Genomic DNA, 17,715 nt, shown 5'->3' on the forward strand with positions numbered 1-17,715 from the left:
TTTTTAATACGGATAAAGATACCTTCATACAATATACCCCCTTTTGCATTTTGCTTTCTTCAATCAGGTTTCGTCATTTTAGTTCGATTTGATTCGCTTTGGGATTGATTAGCATAGACAAGTTGAATTGTATGTATTTTGGTAGTAATTAGAATAATATACATTATATATGCATGGTTCTCGGTATAGCATAACATTATCGTCTACAGTTTTTACTCGTAGCTGCAATCATTTCCGTGTCTGATGAGACCCGTTGTCAAGGATCCAGTATGACATATTCTTACTGACGTATTGGCCAAGTGATCTTTCTTCTTTAATTCTCTTCTTTACTTTCATCTTCTTTGTGTTTTGGTAATAACCACTTGATCTTCTTCCTTCGAAAGGTATCCCAGTCCAACTTCACAAAGTATAAGGACGCATAAGATCCCCAAATCCCATCGTCCAGACCACCAGTAAGTTACTATTCATCCTATTTCTGCCCATCTCCTCAAATTAAAGGGAAGAAAAAGCTGACGATATTAAGATTTATATTTTCATAAGTCAAAAATCATACTCAAAATGCCCAAAACACCTACAACACCTTCCAAGCCCAAAGCGAAAGCCAGTGCTCTCAACCCCGACTCTCCCTCCAAGATCGGTTGGTCAACAGGCGATAAATCCCTGTTATTTGACCATGTCGTCAATTTCGGTCAGAACGATTGGGATAAGGCTGTACCTGGTAAGACCGCTCAACAAGTGAGTTCTCATTTCTTTTCCTCTATTTCCTTTAGGAATCTTGTGGAGCTGAGCTGCAGCTGATATGCATATACTGGTTAGGCTAGGGAGCAATGGAAGTGAGTGATCGACTTTTGTTTTGATGCTTTGATGGTAATCTTGGTTTGAGCTGACGAGATATTCCGCAGGAAGACTCTTCTTCCTCAAATTAGAAAACAATGTGGATTCCTCGGTTAGCTGGTCATATGAAGCTTGGCTTGGTTGATATTAGCTTTAGCAAGTCGAGCGAGTAGAAGGTGCTCTTTGACCATTCCGTCCATAGTCGGGTATAGAGATAACCTATCCATATTATATATGCAATATATCTATATTCTTTCTCTCACTCCGTCTTCTTCTTCTCCCCTCTTACTCCAAACATCTCTAACCAATGTTCCTTCCTATACCCAAAATTATATATCGCTCTTCCCGTGAAACACGCCCACAGGACGACCATACAGCAGACGACACTTTCGTTCTCTCCCCATCCTAATCCTATATCCCATCCTTCTACTGGACCGATGAGAGTTAAGAATAAAGGCGAGATCAAGAGTGGACACCAGGTATCCACCAACATCCATCCGTAAGCTTTCAGCTCGACGGGCGTTGTGAGTTTGAGGCTAGGCGAGAAGAAGTTGAATGTGCTAAATGCGATAGAAGCGAAAGGGACTGCTAGTATGAATGGGACCAGTATCAAGCTTACTGATGTTGCTGGAAGAGTTTTGACCGATGGTGAAGAGGGGTAAAGGAGGGGGATGATGGAGAAGCGGGTTAGGAGAAGGGTACGACCTATAGCGTCTGGAATGGCTAGTAGGAGTTCTAAGGGGAGGGAAGGGCGGGTAGGGAGTAGATGGATGAAGGGTGTTCGAGTTTGCAGTATATCTACGAGGAAAAGCCGGATGAACAGTAACACAAACATCCACAAAACAGGTAAGCTAGGTAGGGTATTAAACATAAGAAGGAAGGCAAAGTATGTGTAATACTCACGTATCGCACAGAACAACACAGCTATATTTGGAGTGACAAGCCAGGAAGGTGTGGTTCCAGTACACATCGCTGACGTACCAGCCATTACACATCCCATATCAGCTTGTTAAGTCCAATGTTGGTGATGGAGAAGCTGATCTTAGCTCACCTAGAAACGTGTCACCCCCAAATACAACAATCATCAATCCAGCCAGCTCCTGCCATATACTTGCTCTGTCTTTCTTGATCCCTTTCTTACCTTTGGCTGTCGGCTGAGGATCGAATACACCGGTAGCTATCCAGTTGATCACTGAGGACAATCTCATCGCACCTATGATATCTATCGGCGCGAACGGGAAAGAAGGGTGCAAGGGCGATAGCAGGGGAGATAAGGTATCATGGAGGGAGTTGAGCGAGGTCATGGTGACGAGCTTCCTAGTCGACAGTGGATGTCCTTGAGAGAAGGTTTCGTCGACTTCTCTAGCGATGGTAGCCTCGCGCAGTTGAGATGTCAGTAACATCTCTGATCTTTGACGTGAGTGTTATCTTTTCAGCGCGATGACCCCTTTCCCCATTGACTCACGGAGATTGGGCAGTACTCCATCTCGGGAGGGTCTTTCCTTTTTTCTCGGTCAACTCCGCCTTCTGACCCTTAGATCACTCATAGTTATTTTCGAACTCTGTTATCATTCATTTCGAATCTTGGACACCAGACCCTGAATTGATTTCGATTTTTCTGAAGGTTTGTTTTTGATGGCCGAACCAGAAGATAGAAATTATGATAGATCTATACGAGTACAAGTAATGTCCTGCACCCAAACATTACATTAACTTTCATCTGCATGTCCATATAGTTAATCCCACTGATAGTCTTCACCCCCTCTCTCCTTCACCAACTTCTCGTCGCCGTATACCAACATGTCCACGCAGAAACCATCGTATCCATTCTGGTGAGTTACAGTGACACTTCCTTTATCGTCATTTTGTCCAACGAATTGCAATGTTGACTCTTCGTTCCTTATAGGTTAGGAGGTGTGTATATCCTTTCGGCATGATTGAGCTGTCTTTGATACTGATCATTCTGCTCGTTCCTCTTTATCTCCCCACTAATCCACCTTGGACTACCTCGCACAACATCTTCACTCGTTCGCACCTCGGCTTTACCCGAATAGGAGCTGCGGCATCTAGTAAGTTGTCGACATCTCATACGACTGATACATAAGTAAAAAGCTGATAGCTTGGCGTCACAGTGGCAGCATGTTGTACCCATCCTCTAGATGTGATGCGAGTGTACGTAGACTATAGGTGTTCATGCGTAGACGTTGGTCGGAAATGCCGAAGAGTCGCTGAAAGTTTGGTTGGAACAGACGAATGCAAACTTCGACAAGCAAGACTACGTTTTCCAATGCAGTCAGAGGGGTACTAGCACATGATGGTGAGTCTATGTGATGGAACGTTGGCAAGGTAGCTACAGACGACATTGGGAGGAAGTTAATCTTGAAAATGGGGATAAATAGGTGTCAGAGGATTATATACCGGATTAACAGCCTCAATATTCCGACAGATGACATACTCTGTCACTAGATTAGGAGCGTACGATATGATGAAATCGCAGATGTCAAATGGTGGGAAGAAGAAGTTGACAACGGGTGATATGGTTATTTGTGCTAGTACTGCGGGTGCTTTGGGTGGATTGGCTGGTAATCCGGCGGATATCATTTTGGTTAGGTGAGTCAATACTCTATCTCACCGTATGCTAGAATGAGGGGGGTCGAGAGAGGAATGTCTGCCAGAGTGATGGCCGAGCAGAGGGTGAGCAAGAATTCGGTGGTCAGATTCAGATGAATATGTTGGAAACCGGCGGAGGGCGGAGATAGTTGACTGGATAGAAGACATCGGTGGATTGGAGGACAATAAAAATGGCCTCGCCCGCCTCGAGCGTTCTATCATGCTGAATGTGATATTTTCCTCACAGAATGGTAGCAGATCCTACGAAAACGCCAGATCACCAATACAACTACCGTAATGCCTTACAGGGGACATACAGAATGGTGAGAGAAGAAGGTGTCCCATCTTTAGCACGGGGTTTGCTACCCAATACCGTGAGTATGCCTTCAACCAGCTGTGAAATTATTTGCATTAGCGAGATACCTACCTCACTGATACATGCCAAATCCCAAACAGATCCGAGCGATCTTAATGAACGCTTCGCAATTGGTTTCGTACGACTTCTTTAAGGATCTATTACTTGCTCATAACGTCATGTCAAATGGGATGCCATGTCATTTCGTCTCCTCTGCTTTGGCTGGTACCGTCGCCACCACGATATGTGCTCCTGCGGATGTCGTGAAGAGTAGGATCATGAATATGAAACATGGTCAAGGTGGACATGGACCCGTCGGATTGATAATGGAGAGTCTGAAACATGAAGGTCCAAGGTTCTTGTTCAAGGGATGGTTACCTGCATGGAGTGAGTACCAGTCCTTCTCAAATTTTACGAAGTATCCAACCAAGCGGTCAAAGAAGCTGACCCGAGCGCCAATGTGGGATCTAGGCTGACAATGCAATTAATTCAACAACCTCATAGTCCGCCTCACACCCAATACTATCTGCATGTTCATATTCCTCGAACAGCTGAGAAATGCTGTGGATATGTTCAGGTCGAAAACTGCTGGTATAGCACCTTCCACTCCGGCCATATAGACATGAATGATAAGAGTCCAGGGAGAAGGACAGAGACGACTGTGACGATGAAGGGTTAATATAGTGCGTGTACGTCCGACGATTGGCTTTCTAATGCAAGGATGATCATAAAGGTGGGAAGTGCAGTAAGTGGAGTCTTAGCGAAAGAGCCGAATGGGAATATGTAGATATGGCATAGATATACATTCGATAATATGTATAGTTGGATCACTTTTTAGATATTTTGGGCAAGGCTCATTTGCGGATACGGATATATCATTTATAGTTCATCATTATAGACTTTATAGAGATGTATTATCAACCATAGACCATGATCATCAGCACCGGAGCCCAGTCAATCGAGCTTGGCTCTCTTGATCATTTAGCATAGGATCAATAACTTGCTCCCATCGTATTTCGATACTCCCCTGAGCCATGTACTGTAGTGCTTCCCGGGTATTCTTTTGCAATTTTGCATTACAACGCAATATGGAAAATTCGCCGAGGTACACATCGTGAATACCATAGTGGTTATACAACAAGCATATCTTGGCAGATGGTATTATCTAGCTTACTAAATGTCCATTTTCATATATAACTGAATTCCCCATATCGCTTTGGCTGCTAGATCGTTGAATGTCTAATCTATTTCTATCTCGTATGCTCACCTCAAAATCCTCCAGTTCCCTTTCTCTATTTATCTGATCATCATACAATCTTTGATTTATGTCGAATCCCCGTTGAGGCCCAATATCATCCCTTAATGCAGTACCGAAACCATCTGTTGGCCAGCTCAGTATATCAGTGTTGGTGATTTCGCAGACTTGTCATTGTAAGATGACCCATCAAGCTTCAAGTCTAACCACCGCGGTCCCCCGTCCTTTCTCTCATGTTACTATCATTGATTCTATGAGAAGACTTGGTTAATCCGCTGAAAAGTTCCAACAAATCTCCTTTGATCCTCCTCAACCTCGTCGTAGCTGTCGATATTCCACTGCTTGTCCTGGACAAAGGTCTAATCCCTACTGACGACCCGTCCACATCATCTGGCTCGATTCTCGGCCTGTCATTTGCGACATTTGAGAAACTGGTCTTTGGAGTATTTCCACTCAATATATCCATGATGGAACTGATCATCGACCGTCTACGTCCATTCCCTCCTGAGAATATATCACTTTTTGAAGAGGATCTCGAGAAAGTCCGTTTCAACCTATCTCGCCATTTATGATGAGTATGAGTACCTTCATTATCACTGTCAATACCTATATTTACCGGTCCATCATCTGGATCTTGACTTGGATCTTGGATGTAATCGATCCGTTTTGGAGATACTGAATGATCGTCGTAGGGTTCACTGCTGCTTTCTACCTCATCGCTTAGCGAAAATTCATTTACAGGAGGATATATCCTCAATGGTTCCGGTAAATCATCTTCACCAAGCCATGATCTATTTCTTTCAGGGAGTCGTCTCACCTGAGGTGTTCTACGAGGCAGAAGGTGTGAGTTCAGCGAACTCAGAGCGTCTAAACTCCTTCGATTCAGTGATCTTCTTGGTTTACCATTTGATGATGTTGAATCGTCTGAATGCTGGGAAAAAAGACTGAAAGTCGTATAACTCCTTTCTCTTCCTGTATTTCCTATGAAGGTATTCGGAGGTGGATCGTTAGATTCCTCTTCTCGATTATCATAATCTTCTTCATCATCATCAGCAGCCCATCTATCAGATGAAGTACGTGGAGTAGGTGTATGTCGCCATTCTTCTTGATCGTCTTCCTCTCCTTTCCATCTGGAATAATAATGGGGCGCTGTCACTCTACCTCTATCATGAAGATCATCTACACTCCCATTGGAGCTCAAAGCATTAAGTGATAGCGAGGGGCGACTGGAAGATGATGTCGAATATGACCCTGCACTCTTCTCTTCACCCTCGTAGAGAACATTTATAGGAGCATTATCAGTGGATGTTGTTGAAGTGGCAGTAGTTGAACCAGTACCAGGTGCATATCCTGAATGATGTCTGTTTAAATGTCTACTGAAATTTGGAATTTTCGATTGTGAAAATCGTACATCCGTTGAGGTCTTGTCGGATGGTTTCAATTTTATTCTAGGTGAGAAGGATGTATCGATAGAAGGTAAGTCAGGCTTCGATCTGGATTGAGTACTACTTCGTCGGGATGGTATGAGGTAAGATAGAGCGGTACTAGCAACTGATTTTATTGATGATAAAGAGGAACTCCGACTTCGATATGTAGGTGTAGAGCTTGTCATAATGCTGGGATAACGTTGCGGCAAGGTATGGTGCCATCGATAGGCTGAGTAGGAAAGGTGGTATAAGTTCAATTGATAGCGGAATTACAACAACATCGATATTGTAGGTATCTCTGGTCTTGCAGTAATAGGCTATATTTTATGTGCTATTGCCTTTTGAGGTTCAAGGTAGCCTGTTGTGACTATCTTCGTTTTTGACTTATCATGAAACGGCAAGATGACTTGATTTTTTCCTTGATAGCTGTGTACTGTATATAATCATATGCTTTTTACTTTGCGGCTGTAAACAATATCTCAACAAGGTAGTCCTCTTTCTGCTGAGATGTCATCCCACAGCCACTCAGGTACCTTACTGAACAGTGCGCGTCATGGTTGATTAATTTCAAAGGAAGAAATTGTGAAAGGATAGGCGGCGATGAAACTCGTTTGATTTCAGACGGTAATTCATTTGCATCATACTGTTCTATCAGCGGACTGTAGCTGAGTGGCAATAATAGGTCAAGATAATCTTACTGAAAGCGAAGTGACTAGTGACGTGGTACGGGACACTCTCAAACTCCCAGAGTTCTGGTTCACCTTGATGGTAAAGGTTTATAGGAGATATAACAATAGATGCATAAAATAGCATAAGCTATCATAGAGCACACAGTAGCTAAATCAGAACGCATTGAAGTGCTGAGCATATTCAAACGTTGCAAAGCTTGAATCGGACTTCTTTTGAAACTTCAACAGTTTATCGTCGATCTCCTGAAGATATTCTAATGCGTGGGGTGTTGTGGGAATCTCGGGTAACGACCTTTCGGAATAATTTCGTGGTTCCCGTTTCCTTCTCAGGTATTCACCATGATAGTTGGTCGCTTGCTTTGTGGAAGCGACATCCTCTGGCACAAGAAGAGTTCCAGGGTAGTGGTGTGATTGGTATGTAGAGGTCTGCTGTCGAAGAGTCCGTCGAAGATCTTCCAATTCGCTAGGTATGGAAGGATCTCCACGAAGTTGCCTGAGCGAAGTTTCGGATAATGAATCTGGTCTGTGCCCCAAATACTTTTTCCGAATTGTCTTAGACGGCGAGAAAGATTGAGGTGATCTATTGACGTCCTCCTCTGAATACTCTACCGACAAATCTTTGCGAGAGAAGTGGTTACCCACTCTTCGATACATATTCGAGATGAACGACCTTGTACCACAACGCGAGCCTGATTGTTTCGATCTACTTTAGGCCATATCAGAAAAAGTCCTTTTGCAGGTCAGATGGGTTATGTTCTGAATGAACACGAGATCACTCACTCTGTACTGGCTGATTTGGTATCTTCGGTAGAATCATTAATTGTATTTACGTTTTGGAAAGGAATGGCAACTGCCTCTGAAACTCTTATAGAGTTTCTCAGGATAGCGTTCACATCGAGACTAGGTGTCAGAGAGGGTCGAAAATTGTCTTGACCGCAATCGTCACTGTAACAACTTGCTCTGAAGTCGGTGTGCGTGGTGACGCTGCTACTGGTCGTGAGTCTAAGGCATGGGCCGTCACCGAATTCAAAAGTGAGATTGAGATCGTCGATGATTCTATCCGCGGCGGTCCAGCTGGGTCGGGTGGAGACGTTGGACATTCCAGAAGAGGTGTTCGAAGCGATAATTGCTGGCAAGGTGTTTGAGAAGATATGAGGTGGGTGAATAATGGAGGAGGGAAGTGATATAAAGAACAAACGATACAGTGTGAGATGAGATGTCAGTGGTAGGCGCTCTTCCTCCGAAAAGATTTTTGACGGCTTGATCATCTCAGCGAAAGATTTCACTATTGGTAGCGACGCTCAAAGAATGCTCGATGCTTGATGAACCTCCGCTCAGATGAAAGGATTAAAAGTGATCCTTTCAACACCATCTGGATGACGCAAAACAGCACTCGTCATGATTATGGATTTGTAAGTCTGTGTAGTACGCCATCATTGATGCGTAGTACAGGATCAGCCAAACATTCATACAGTTGCCAAGGAGAAAATCAGCCGGGACTAGACCCAGAGGATCCAGGTGGGTCAGTCCCCAGAAGATACAAAAGAAGATTGAACTGCATCATGCCATGACATGGGGTTTACTACCAAAAGCACAATTCCCCAGCGTATACTGTATTGGTATTTAAAATTGGTAAAGCCTAGATTCCAATTCACCCAACCTATCTTGTAGAGTACTAATTTGGGATCTCAGAATGCTAATCTCCTGCTCATCTTCTGTCGCATCATACTTCCCTTCCTCAGTGTGACTCCCCCAGTATCTTGCATATACATTATTTTGTGATTGGTGTTCAACAAGTTGTTGATCTTTGATCCTCCTTTCCTCCATGAGCCTACTCAAGGCATCTTCCAGAGAAACTCCGGTACGAGATGATCCAGATGTAGGTAGATCAAAGGATGGATTTCTGAACCAATCGTCCACTTCGTCATTGACCGAAGTCAGCGATATCGATGGACTGCTCGATGTCTCATTCTCAGGTTCCATTTCACTACCCATTGGTAATTGATTGATCCATTCCTGCATTTGAGGGGGGACCTCGTACCTCGTACCTTCCACGCGGAGAGACTGATCACGTGTTTGTGTCCTTCTTGTCGCTTCTGCTTGAGAGATATTACCATATAGTTCTGCCTCAACGTCAGAAGCTTTGCGTCTCGGTGTTGAATTTTCATCATCTCTCGAGAGCATACTGCTGAAATGGTTTTTCCATCTGCCCATCTGTCTCGAAACATAGCTTATTGAAGATAATCGACTTTTCCCTGTATGGGAGCTACCTTGGGAGGAAATAGAGGGTCTTCGTCGATTTTGCAAGAATGAGGGGAGATAGCTTCGAGCGTTTGATCTACTCGAGACGGAGGAGTGTCGATCGTTTGTCCAGCTCTGAAATCCAGTCGATTCACCTGTGTGCACTTGAGGGCTATCCAGACACTCATCAGCATCATGACACCCTTGATACAAGCCAGTAAGTATCCACACGTACGTGATAGGCGAGATGATCCCAAACGTCGAAGATCTAGGACTTCCCGTTCGCGAATATTCTTCGTAGATTTCCAGATCAGTCTTGGAAGTATCAGTATACGGATCCTCATAATATTGATCCCTGGCTGTCTGCATATCGTCGGGATCAATTCGCGGCTCGTGGATAGGTCTGCTTGCACTGGACAGATTAGAGGTTTCTGAAAGACCCGATCTCACGCTGCTAGGTCGCCTTCGAGGTCTACCATGAATACTAGCAGTCCTCTGTAGAGAATTCGCTTGGGAGGATTTGAGGGAGGTCTGAGTGTAATCTGGTCCCCGGTTGAGGAATGGTCCAGACGGCTGGTGGTGATCAACTTCTTCGTCTGATTCCTCTATGTCCTTCAACCTAGTCCTGTCAAATGATCGTGAAGAATCGGATGAGATACTTTGACCATTGTCCGCTATTACAGGATCCTGCGGAGAATGTTCAGCAAATTCGACTCCCGACGATAGTTGGGGGCCTGTAGAAATTTCGTTTGGTCGACCAGGAACCGATTCAGAAGTGACTGAGCCATTGGGGTGGTGAGCCGGGTGATGGACAACATCTGAAGGTGACTGAGTGAATGTTTCGAACCCGTTTTGTTCTCCCGCTGAGATGGACCGTTCGCCTGAAAGGCCAACTTTGTGGCGACGAAGCCGTTGGGACAGGCCGTAGGGTAATGTATCGTCAAGATCGTCCGAGGAATGTTCTAATGAGCCGCTGGATAGGGATGAGGCGTCAGATTCGTCGTAGTTTGCTGATTTGGAAGATGTTTGATATTGATTGGATGCAGACTCATCTGAACCATAGGCGGAATCGAAAAAGCCTGAATCGTTGCGTCTATGATATGGGGAATGTGACTTGGGATTGTGCCTGGACGATTGACTCTTGTTCAGAAGCGCGTCGATTTCCGAAAGCACTGCTAGTGTTCTCGACTTTCGCGCAGAGTCAATACTGTTTTCGTTCTCATTTGAGGTTGTTCCTGTCTCAGAAGTACGTTGACCGAGAAAGGATGACATATTACGTAGAGGGTTTTATATGAAAGATATTCGGAAAAGAGGATGAGCGAGTACGCAGGACTATTCCTTGGTCGTGAGTTGAAGTGTTCTTTCGAGAAAAAGCGGTGTGGGTGATTGATTGTCTGTGGGATCAATGTAGTAGACGTTAGCAGATGATTCTGGGTGGCAACAAAAACCGATTGACTTCTGATATAAATCACACACAGACAGTTCCATGACTGCGACACGGCTGTCTGTACAGTCCGACTCAATCTCAATGGAAGGTCTTTCCACTCTGACGAGTGCATGAAGAAAGGATCCCGCAGTTGGTCTTAAGCTAGGGGAGTTTTGAGGTGCCACAAGAGGATTTGACCATGCGCCACGCGTTGAGTTGGGTGAAACCCTGAATACGAGTACAACCAGACAACAAAGACGATCTCTCTACGCGTTTGATTCAACCATCTATTCATACAATCGTAATATAGTAACATAGTAAGCATACACGATCAGAAAACCTGCAACCTCCCATAGATACCAAGCATAGCGATACGGCACCCGCGAGACTGATATCGACAAAGAATGATCGAAGATAAATATATAGGGCTGGGTCTGGCGCTGGGTGGAACCTTCTTGATTGGGTGAGCGATAACACCTTGACAGACATGTTATGTCATCTGACCTACGTCGTATCTACAGATCGAGTTTTATAATAACCAAGAAGGTGAGATTTGATACCCACGGGTTGGTGCAGCATTGTGGAGATGCTAATGTAAAGTTTGACAGGGGCTAAACGATGCTGCGAAAAAAGATATGAGTGAATATCCACATTCACATCAGAGACAGACTGGACCTCGAAATGCATGTGAGCTATCGTCGACTAGGAAGCGAGCCTTGGATATGGAACGTTAGCTGATAAGTTGCTCAGCGGAGGACTTGTCATATCTGCAAAATCCCATATGGTGGGCTGGTATGATAACGAGTGAGTATCCTTTTCTGTCCTCCTACCATCGGAGAGAAAGGCTCATATCCATGCAACCTTTTTACAGTGGTCGTCGGTGAAATAGCAAATTTCGCTGCTTACACTTTCGCGCCGGCGATTTTAGTAACGCCCTTGGGAGCAATGAGTGTGATCATTGGGTAAGCACGAGCATCAATATGACCACCCGCCCGAGTAACTTTCGCTGATCCTCGACGAATGTAGTGCTATCCTGGCTTCTTTCTTACTGGATGAGAAACTAGGTAGACTAGGAGTCTGTGGGTGTGCTTCCTGTATAGTGAGTCCATTCAAAGTTAATGCAAGGTACGATTGGGTCGTAGACTAAACCGCTATCGTCTTTGTAGATTGGGTCCGTTATCATCGTTCTACATGCTCCTTCCGACAAAGAAGTAGAAACTGTAGATGAGATACTTACATATGCAGCAAAGCCAGGTACGCTTCTTTCAATGTTATGCGGCTGCTCTGCTGTGCTAACGTATCGCGACGATTAGCCTTCTTGTTCTACATAACATTCGTCGCTGTCTTTTCGCTTTACATGATTTACCGTGTCGTTCCAACCCACGGTACAAGAAACCCTATGGTATATCTATCGATATGTTCGTTGGTAGGAAGCGTGTCGGTCATGGCTATCAAAGTGAGTCATACGACTTTTCAATCCTGTTTGCATAGCTGATCGCCCAGCCATATAGGGTTTTGGTGTAGCGCTCAAATTGACGTTTGCCGGGAACAACCAATTGACCCATATCAGTACATATGTCTTCGGAGTAGTAGTCGTGGGGTGTATCATGGTGCAGATGGTGAGTTTGGATCTTGAGGTCCAACGTGCTTTACTAATCATAATCCTATAGAACTATTTCAACAAAGCGTTGGACACCTTCTCTACCAATGTGTATGTTCCCTCTTTTCCATCATTTGCAATTTCACTGACTTTCTTGTAGAGTCAACCCTATCTACTACGTCTTCTTCACCACCGCCACCATCATTGCTTCTGCCATTCTTTTCTCTGGTTTCAACACTCCTGGAGGAGTCAACACTATATCCCTGATTTGCGGGTTCTTGATCATCTTCATGGGAGTATACTTGTTGAACATATCGAGAGAACCAGAAGCACCACATCATGCATCAACAATGGAATCAGGATTAATGAGTAAGTCGAGCTGAACATCAACAATGGATGAGTAATACTGCTGATTTTATCTTAAAGACCCGCGAATGAGTATGTCCGGTCGAGTATCAATGGACTCCAACAACCCCACATTATGGAACTACGGTTCGGTCCCCGGTGGAGCTACATACGCTGCAGACGGATCATTACATTCTGCAGGACACGGTCGACGAAGCAGTATTTACCGAGCTCAAAACTCTACACTTTTCAATGCGTTTGAAGAGGAAGGTATGGCTCTGACGCAGTTACCTGAAGAGGACGAATCCGATGATGAGTCTGGCAGAAGAGAGCAGAATCAGGGACCAGGACGGAACCTGGTGGGCAAACAAACAAGAAACGAAGTTGCTGGTGGGAGACATCCAGCGTATCAGGAGTCAGGGAGATAAGTTGTCATCGATCTAGAAAACACATATACACATGGACTTTGGTTTCGGTACGTCATATCACAATTTGAGAATGCATCGCTCTGCATCGGATGGATATTTCTTTTTGCCCTATCCTGTCTTCTGCTTCCAGCCCATGACAAATCAGTGTACTGTATGCCCGGAAGGGGCAGAATATCGTTCGGCGGGGATTCAAAGGACAAAGGGGACTTCCTTCTTACCCTAGCGGTGTGTCAAATTGAGTTATGTTTCAATGTCTAGCGACGAGTCATGAATCGACACAAACATAAATGTTCTAGATCGGTGCCGTTAGTCAGCTTGATCAATCTCATCCAAAATAACCTACTGAAATATCCAGAAGGATATCAATCTGCAATAACAGGATGTCGAGTATGGGCACAACGCATGCTCTAACTTCGGATCACAGCTTTCAAATGCTGAATGCAGGTTCCTCGTTCGAAGAATCTCTGCCCGAAGAGTGGCAACAATTCGCTGAATCTACCCGAGAGTATTTGTACGATCCCGACCTCAAATTCTCGTTCCACTGTCCACTACGATCTACCCCAAAACAGAGGAGGAAAGTTCAAGTCTACAAGAAGTTTGCTGATTCAATCATCTCAGCTAATGGTGAACGAAGTTTCGATGGTAATATCGAAAATGTTGAAATGGGGGTTGAAAAGTATAGTGAGGGGGAACGTTCAATGGACGAGACTGACAGAGTTCCAAGCAGGTCAACAGAGCAAGATCACAATGAACAATCGACCACATTCAAGAGTTCATCCACCAGTGATAAACAGCAGATACCTACGAGTAGAGGCCTGGCGTCTGACAGGCAAGCGGAGAACGCTATCAACTCTCAACTGACTATCACTGCGGTCACTGACAGCTCCATGAATCCTCGCCATAGGATCTTCAGCCTACTCAGTAGAGCCTGGGGGCTTCGATGAAACGGAATGCATTGCATACGTAACTGATCAGTACAATATTCGACTTCCTGATGATGTCATGACCGAAGTGCGTGGAGTTGTATCGAGTCGAGAAATGAGAAACGAGCCAGGTCATTCGTTGACAAAGGATATTGTGCTTCTTCAAGCCACATGCATTGGAAGCTTGATGGTTACGAGCATGGTTAATGTGAATAATTGTATCCATACACTTGCAACATGATATGTGGGTTCTGATGATCGGATCCAAAACCTCAATCGCTGTACTTGAAGATACAATGGTAGTCCCCACCAAACTTGTCTATTTGGTCATGGGCAGTAGTGACTCTGATCAGGATGGCCTGCGAGACGAGCAATTGTGGTCTGAATATGTGACCCAGGCGTTCTCCTCGGCTCTCGACCTCGATTTGAATCTGAAAGATCCATCAACCGGAAGCAGTGCAAGAGATCATGGAAAAGGGAGCAGCGGTGTTGCTTTCAATACGGCAAGACAGCTTCACAATCCTTGGAGATTCGATATGAAGGTTGAGTTCACTTGGAGTTCGGCCTACCTGTCTACTCCCCAGCCTTTGAATAGCCCGAGCAGGACGATCACCATTGCATCGCTTGGGCGGGGATTCGAGTGCACAGCTGACTCGAATCAAACTGATTACCTTTGGGATATTCCAGATCAGCAAAGTGCTGACTGTTCAAGTGAACCAATCAAGTCATTCTATCGTGTGCTCGTCTCAGTCAAGAATGATCCCGGTAAGAAACGAATGGTGCCTCGGCGTATAAATAGATGGTTGGACCGTGCGTTCAGGGCTCAGTAACCAGGTAACTGATAGATCACACAAGCACACAAATAGGTGAAGCGATCGATACACACAAACACAAACACTGCTTCATTTGTACATGTCGCCCGCGGTACCGCGAATCGACTTGCACAGCCTCTCCGAGTCGAAGAGGGACCTTTATGAAACGCCTGATGGGCTCCGAAGGGATTAGGTCATTTAGCACACACGCCATATTCATTTCAAAGGAGGGACAATTTGTTCCTTTGAGCGATGTCTGGAACCTTTGTCGGTGATCTCAAGGAGTAAGGGAGTCCGACCTAGAGTCCGACCTAAGGGGCTCAAACCTGTTTGCTAGCGCATCTCCGCCAAGCAAAGCGAACAGCCACCCAATCGATCAATCTCAGGTATGGGGAATCCTTTGAAGGTCATCAATCCATTCCAACGCAGAACAAAGACATAAGTATATAACCACGATCTGTGGGAACTTGCATTAGTCCATCGCAATTCATACTTGGTTCTCGTGTCTTGCGAAAGACAAATCCTCAGTACTTACAGTGCTAGATCTCGCTGATACTCACTCCATACATTCTTTACCATCTGCATACGCATTTCATCTCCTCTGTCATCTCTACTTCGACCCCTCAAGTCACACCGCTTTCTTCTAGCAATCATGAAATTCGCTACTGCGCTTCTTAATCTCGCTCTCGTTGGTCTAGCTAGTGCCGGTAATTTCACCAATGTGAGTGGGTTTGGGAATGTTGCAGAATAGCCCACAATACTGACACATGATTTCTAGCCTCTTCGGTAAGTATTGCGAAAATGTTAGTATACATATAGGCATATGACTGAAGTGATCAATGAACATATAGTCAAAGCGGTCCGGATCCTTTCATTGGTCAGTACACAAGCTTACCGCGGTGTTCGAAGATCTCTTTACTAACGCCTGTTTCCATGTCAAACAGTCTACGATCATGACACCTCGTGAGTCACGGACGGAAAAGTGCTTCCAGAACAGGGTCACTGATGTGGTCAGTGTGTACCCAGATCTTATCTTTTCATGCAGACTAGTGGCAATGGTCTCCGAGTTACCAAAACTCCCACTCTAGAGTATGTATGGACCTGACTTCCCAACATGGGGGATCTTTAGCTGATGCGGTGGGATATACAGTGGTATCAGGGACTCTGCCAATGAGAAGCTCGTTTTTCAGAATCAAGATATGAAGGACAACCCCAGTGTCTGGGCTGGAGGTAAGTACCCACCACACCCTTTGGCCTTTATGACATCTGGCTAACCCACTGAAACAGAGATTCATAAGATCGATGGTAATTGGTATATTTATTATTCTCATAAAGATGCCGTTTGGGTCGTCTCCGGAGGTAGTGATGTAAGTACCAATTTACCTGTTTCATTTTGTCAGTGAGAGATAACTAATTCACAGTGATGATATGTAGCCCGTTGGTGAATACAAGGACCCTGTTCGACTTTACGATAGGGGATGGAGGTGAGTCCATAGGCTTAGCTGGTACGAGTGTTGATATATTTATTGATGTTTCACAGTCTCGACAACACAGTGCTCTTAGTTGGGGGCAAGAATTACCTCGTGTACTCCTGTCACTCCTCAGACGTTTCAGACAATACCATCGGTGGTTCCTCGATCTGTATTTCACCTCTGGTTACCCCTACTCAAATCGATCAAGATCAAGTGACTGTTGTCAGCAGACCAGAGCAAACCTGGGAACAATCTGGTGGGAATACCAGTGAAGGTCCGCAGGCTTTCTCTTGGGCTGGGCAAACGTAGTGAGTCAGGAGCACCTCACATGCACAAATTGCAGGCATGATCATTGATCATGATCTTTCAATGTAGCATCACCTACTCTGCGAGTTTTTGCTCGACCCCTGATTACAGTCTTGGTCTAGTGAGCTCGGCCTCTTAATCTTCTCGCTGATATCCCTCCGCTAATAATGAGCCTTTTCCAGCTTCATTTGACCGGTGACGATCCAATGGACGCTGCCCTCTGGACCAAGAAGACGGACGCTCCAGTCTTTAAGTCAGGTAACGGAGAATACGGTCCTGGGCACAACGGGTAAGTCATGATTGTTTTCGAATGTGAGAACAAGGTTGTTCATTTACTCTTATCAGCATGTTCATATCACCTGACGGCACGGAGCTATGGAACGTCTACCATGCAACTTGGCACCCCGAGGGTCAATGGTGAGCTGGATGCCCGTTGACGACCTATATAGGTATCAGAGTGTTGACATGATGTCTTTTGCAGTGGTGATGATCGATCCACATTCGCTATGAGAGTTGATACTACAAACGGTCTTAACTTTGGATCGCCTGTCACGTAAATATCCTCTCTCTTCCCGTGATAGGATTATGTCCGCTGATCTTCTGATTTTGCGCTTGTAGACCAGGGGTATATCAAGCACCATCAGGTGAAGGAGGAGCCACTGGACAGAAAAGCATCATCTATTCTAACTCTACAACTCCTCTTACGGAACCCACGACCATAGCTGCCTATGCCTCCCCCGAAGCCCTCAGCGCTCCTACCACTATTGGTGTGGTGGAAGCTGCACAAGCAACCGTCACTGCCTTGGTAGATTCACGATCCTGCGCGGAATCTCAGTCGAAGAGAAAAAGATCGAGACTTATCCCCGATGCTTACTAGCCAGTTTCACTGATCACAGCAACGATACTGCGTATTCACGTTGTCTATAGCTATCCTTCTTTAGCTCCTTGTCATATCGCTCGCGTACATCCGCGTCTTGCTTCTCGTATCTCCT

The 17,715-nt window shown here is 45.1% G+C and overlaps 10 protein-coding genes across 10 annotated transcripts; 6 read left to right on the forward strand and 4 right to left on the reverse strand.

Annotated features, from left to right (window-relative positions):
* Positions 1–558: 558 nt before the first annotated feature.
* V865_005680 (uncharacterized protein) lies at positions 559–951 on the forward strand (the record flags this gene model as incomplete). The annotated part of the gene is made up of 3 exons (XM_066229449.1): positions 559–735; positions 817–833; positions 903–951. The coding sequence occupies 3 exons, from the start codon at positions 559–561 to the stop codon at positions 949–951; spliced, it is 243 nt and encodes an 80-aa protein (XP_066085546.1).
* A 142-nt stretch (positions 952–1,093) lies between these two features.
* On the reverse strand, positions 1,094–2,138 carry V865_005681 (uncharacterized protein; the record flags this gene model as incomplete). Its single annotated transcript, XM_066229450.1, has 3 exons — positions 1,094–1,632; positions 1,738–1,806; positions 1,886–2,138. The coding sequence occupies 3 exons, from the start codon at positions 2,136–2,138 to the stop codon at positions 1,094–1,096; spliced, it is 861 nt and encodes a 286-aa protein (XP_066085547.1).
* Positions 2,139–2,634: 496 nt separating this feature from the next.
* V865_005682 (uncharacterized protein) lies at positions 2,635–4,419 on the forward strand (the record flags this gene model as incomplete). The annotated part of the gene is made up of 8 exons (XM_066229451.1): positions 2,635–2,666; positions 2,746–2,903; positions 2,967–3,006; positions 3,084–3,151; positions 3,234–3,444; positions 3,692–3,818; positions 3,901–4,186; positions 4,304–4,419. The coding sequence occupies 8 exons, from the start codon at positions 2,635–2,637 to the stop codon at positions 4,417–4,419; spliced, it is 1,038 nt and encodes a 345-aa protein (XP_066085548.1).
* An 837-nt stretch (positions 4,420–5,256) lies between these two features.
* V865_005683 (uncharacterized protein) lies at positions 5,257–6,666 on the reverse strand (the record flags this gene model as incomplete). Its single annotated transcript, XM_066229452.1, has 1 exon — positions 5,257–6,666. The coding sequence occupies one exon, from the start codon at positions 6,664–6,666 to the stop codon at positions 5,257–5,259; it is 1,410 nt and encodes a 469-aa protein (XP_066085549.1).
* Positions 6,667–7,323: 657 nt separating this feature from the next.
* On the reverse strand, positions 7,324–8,270 carry V865_005684 (uncharacterized protein; the record flags this gene model as incomplete). Its single annotated transcript, XM_066229453.1, has 2 exons — positions 7,324–7,873; positions 7,951–8,270. The coding sequence occupies 2 exons, from the start codon at positions 8,268–8,270 to the stop codon at positions 7,324–7,326; spliced, it is 870 nt and encodes a 289-aa protein (XP_066085550.1).
* A 523-nt stretch (positions 8,271–8,793) lies between these two features.
* V865_005685 (uncharacterized protein) lies at positions 8,794–10,683 on the reverse strand (the record flags this gene model as incomplete). Its single annotated transcript, XM_066229454.1, has 2 exons — positions 8,794–9,583; positions 9,647–10,683. 2 exons carry the CDS (start codon positions 10,681–10,683, stop codon positions 8,794–8,796), a joined length of 1,827 nt encoding a protein of 608 aa, XP_066085551.1.
* Positions 10,684–11,241: 558 nt separating this feature from the next.
* Positions 11,242–13,210, forward strand: V865_005686 (uncharacterized protein; the record flags this gene model as incomplete). Its single annotated transcript, XM_066229455.1, has 12 exons — positions 11,242–11,300; positions 11,359–11,383; positions 11,446–11,524; positions 11,588–11,641; positions 11,709–11,799; positions 11,864–11,936; positions 12,004–12,091; positions 12,151–12,293; positions 12,349–12,456; positions 12,508–12,548; positions 12,598–12,806; positions 12,864–13,210. 12 exons carry the CDS (start codon positions 11,242–11,244, stop codon positions 13,208–13,210), a joined length of 1,317 nt encoding a protein of 438 aa, XP_066085552.1.
* A 380-nt stretch (positions 13,211–13,590) lies between these two features.
* On the forward strand, positions 13,591–14,154 carry V865_005687 (uncharacterized protein; the record flags this gene model as incomplete). The annotated part of the gene is made up of 1 exon (XM_066229456.1): positions 13,591–14,154. The coding sequence occupies one exon, from the start codon at positions 13,591–13,593 to the stop codon at positions 14,152–14,154; it is 564 nt and encodes a 187-aa protein (XP_066085553.1).
* Positions 14,155–14,375: 221 nt separating this feature from the next.
* Positions 14,376–14,963, forward strand: V865_005688 (uncharacterized protein; the record flags this gene model as incomplete). Its single annotated transcript, XM_066229457.1, has 1 exon — positions 14,376–14,963. The coding sequence occupies one exon, from the start codon at positions 14,376–14,378 to the stop codon at positions 14,961–14,963; it is 588 nt and encodes a 195-aa protein (XP_066085554.1).
* Positions 14,964–15,597: 634 nt separating this feature from the next.
* V865_005689 (uncharacterized protein) lies at positions 15,598–17,600 on the forward strand (the record flags this gene model as incomplete). The annotated part of the gene is made up of 14 exons (XM_066229458.1): positions 15,598–15,666; positions 15,724–15,731; positions 15,797–15,822; positions 15,890–15,908; positions 15,972–16,034; positions 16,096–16,175; positions 16,233–16,312; positions 16,380–16,429; positions 16,486–16,725; positions 16,793–16,844; positions 16,906–17,012; positions 17,069–17,140; positions 17,205–17,276; positions 17,342–17,600. 14 exons carry the CDS (start codon positions 15,598–15,600, stop codon positions 17,598–17,600), a joined length of 1,197 nt encoding a protein of 398 aa, XP_066085555.1.
* Positions 17,601–17,715: the final 115 nt, after the last annotated feature.

The sequence above is a fragment of the Kwoniella europaea genome, chromosome 1 (assembly GCF_036810445.1).
Source record: "Kwoniella europaea PYCC6329 chromosome 1, complete sequence".
NCBI lineage: Eukaryota > Fungi > Basidiomycota > Tremellomycetes > Tremellales > Cryptococcaceae > Kwoniella > Kwoniella europaea.